The sequence below is a fragment of the Myotis davidii genome, unplaced genomic scaffold (genome assembly GCF_000327345.1).
Source record: "Myotis davidii unplaced genomic scaffold, ASM32734v1 scaffold1439, whole genome shotgun sequence".
Classification (NCBI taxonomy): domain Eukaryota; kingdom Metazoa; phylum Chordata; class Mammalia; order Chiroptera; family Vespertilionidae; genus Myotis; species Myotis davidii.
In genome coordinates, this window is record NW_006292342.1 from 415,260 (window position 1) to 418,294 (window position 3,035).

At 51.8% G+C, this 3,035-nt stretch overlaps 1 protein-coding gene across 3 annotated transcripts in view; it reads right to left on the minus strand.

Annotated features, from left to right (window-relative positions):
- The window catches only part of RAVER1 (ribonucleoprotein, PTB-binding 1), a 14,404-nt gene that overhangs the window by 9,967 nt on the left and 1,402 nt on the right, over nucleotides 1-3,035 (minus strand). For all 3 annotated transcript variants that reach the window (XM_006765756.2, XM_006765755.2, XM_006765753.2), the window contains exons 2-3: nucleotides 2,491-2,557; nucleotides 1-19 (exon numbers count right to left, since the gene is read on the minus strand). In XM_006765756.2, the coding sequence (XP_006765819.1) occupies nucleotides 1-19; nucleotides 2,491-2,557 (86 nt within the window). The remainder of the gene's footprint in view (nucleotides 20-2,490; nucleotides 2,558-3,035) is intronic.

A 3,035-nucleotide genomic window follows, 5' to 3' on the forward strand; every position in this document is an offset into this window, starting at 1 on the left:
TTCAGCAGGGTCACAAAGGCTGCAGCAGGAGGGGAGTGGGTCAGTGGGGTCCCGGAGGGCCTGCCCCTCGGCCCCATGGCTGCCCGCCCTTACTTCTCCTAAACCATGTGTGATCTCAGAATACTGACCCACTAAGACACCTCAGGCCCCAGTGGACTAGATAGTTGCCAGCCTTGAGCAACTTCTACCTCCAGGAGGCCTGCTCCCTGCCCTCACCCCTCACCGTTCTCAACCTACTCATGAGCTCACCTGCACTCTTATACACTGTGCACCTGGCTAGGTGACAATAGGTGAGTAACTTGGGTGACACAGAGAGTAGTGGTCAAGCACGTGGTCACTAGAGCTTGGTTTCAACTCCAGCTTAAGTGGCTGTGGGGGTCTCAGTTTCCCCATCTGTTAAATGGGAATAACTTACTCCTCATAACCACCATTGTGCCAGCAAGGAAATGAGTGCAGAGCAGCGGCACCTCTAACAGAGGGGAGAAGCCTGGACTTGAACCCAAGCAAACAGGCTCCACAGCCCCACTCTGCACCCCGTCCTCACCACCTTTCTAGGCCAACACCTCTCACCTCTCATGTCTGAGCCCTGGCCTAAGCCTCAGTCCTGCTGCCCTCCTGGTTTGCTGTCCAGCCAACAGCTAGCTTTTCAAAATGATTATCAGAATGTGCCATGCCTTATCCAGGGGCTTCTCACTGCAGGGACAAGGGAGCCCGTGTGGCCAGTCTTTGCTAACCTCCTCTCCCATCTCTTGTTGCTACTTCCTGGACTATGCCAGGCACATGCCCGCGCAGGCCTTTGCATCTGTATTTCCCTGGAACACTGACCTCCCCTTCTTCACCTGGTTCATCCTGATCCTCCCTTCAATCTGACTGCAAACATCACTTCCCCCATGAAGCCTACCCTGACTGCCCCTATTTCAGATCACAGCTCTGGGCTCCCACAGCACCCAGTAGCTTCTAGTCCTATGACCACTTCACCTTCACGCCTGCAGTTGTGTGAATGACATTCTCCCCCCAGACTAGCCCATCGCTGTTTGGTTCACAGCTGTGTCCTGTGTCCCAGCATATACTGGCGCATAATAAACATTTATTGAAAAACACTATAATGAGAGTCACTTAACCTCTGGAACCTCAATACCTGGCATATACACAGAAGAGGTACTTAGTAAAACAGTTCTGACTTGTTGCCCCTGCCAGTGTTTACTAAGTATCTACTGGGTGCCAGACACCCACAGCCTTTAGTATTTTAATGATTTTAATGTGTTTTACCTTGTGGCCAACCCAAGCAGGTCAAGCCCAATTTGCTGGTGAGAAAACTGAGGCTCAGGAAGGGTGAATCACTTGCCTCTGGCCTCCAAGTGAGGACAGACCAGGACTCGAACCCAGGTCTATTTGTCTCCAGGTCCCAAGATTTTAACCACTTACCCTAGCCCACCAGGTAGGTCTCCAGGGTCCCCGTCCTCACCTGCTTCTCACCCAAGTTACAGATTGCAAGCACAAGGCCTAGAGGACACAGACACCCACCGAGGGTCTCCCACAAGGTGGGGGGTGCAAGGCTGACAGGACTTGTCCCTGTTCTCATGGAGAGGACCACTCAGTGCAGGAGGCAGTGAGCGAGCCAGTAGTAACAGCCCAGAGTGATGGGGAGAGGCACGCAGGGCACTGTTGAGGAGCTGCCTGCCTGTGCCTGGATAGAAGAGGGACAGCTAAGAACAGAGGCAGAGGGAACGCCTGGAAGCTTGCCACTGAGGAGGTGGCAAGGCTGGGGCACATCCTTGCAAGATAGTGTCAAGAGGAGCCTCAGACAGGTATTGAGGAGAGAAAAACAATCAGGTTAGGATTAGTTTTTTTTTGTTTTTATATGTTTGAGTTTTAAAATTCATTTCAGAGAGAGGAGAGAGGGAGAGAGAAATAGAAACATCGATGATGAGAGAGAATCATTGACTGGCTGCCTCCTGCACACCCCTACTGGGTAGCAACCCGGACATGTGCCCTGACCAGGAATCAAACTCTTGGTTCATGGGTCAATGCTCAACCACTGAGCCCACTGGAGGGCTAGAATTAGGTTTGATCAGATTTGCAATCAACTGATCAAATTTGATAGACCCTGGCTCCCTGGGGGAGGGCAAGTAGGAGTGTGAAATCATGGAGAGGCCAGTGGTGATTGACATTTTGACAGAGATGGAGGAGCCCTAATAGTTCTGGAGGTCTTGACAAAGACCAGACAGGCCTCGGTGACTGGCTGGGAGTATGGTGTGGGAAGTGGGGAAGCCCAATGCTCAGGTATCTGGCTGAGCAGCCTGGAGGAAGATCAGGAATATCAAGACTGCTCCATAATGAGCACCCAGAAAAGATTGGGGCAACAGTCTGTCTTGTGCCGGCCTAGAGGAGGTTGAGCCCAAAATTCAGGAGAGAAGATAACGGGCCAGAAAGCACCTGGCTTCAGGGACTGTCACCCTTGCCACTAGCCCACCCCACAGCCCCACAAACCTGTCCCTTTGTATTTGTCCACAAAACAGTACTTGAGCTCATAGTCGCTGAGCAGGTCGTGCACTTCCTGCAAAGACAGAAGCCAAAGGACAGGGAGTCACCAGGGGCTGAAGGAAGCAATCCAGCGCAACCTTCACATGGAACAGCTACAGAGGCAGGTCAATTATAATCCCCATTTAACAAAGGAGGAAACTGAACTCAGAGCAGTTACTTGCCCAAAGCCATTGAGGCCACACCTGGCAGAGCCGAGATTCAAAGTCTAATTGCAGATCCCATGTTCTTAACCAACACAAAATACTCTTAGAGAGTCAGGCGGGTCTGAGTTCAAGGCCTAGCTCTGCCTTATGCCGTTAGGGAAGTTGTTTAACCCAGGGGTGCCAACCAGTGGTCCGCGAGATCCAAAAGGTTGGCGACCGCTGGTTTAACCTGTCTGACTGACCCTTCATTGGAAGCCTGACTCCTTTCAACATTACAAGTTAGGCAACAACAAACCCATCTTGCAGATGAGGAAACTGGCTCAGAGAGGTGAAGGTCAAGACAGCAGC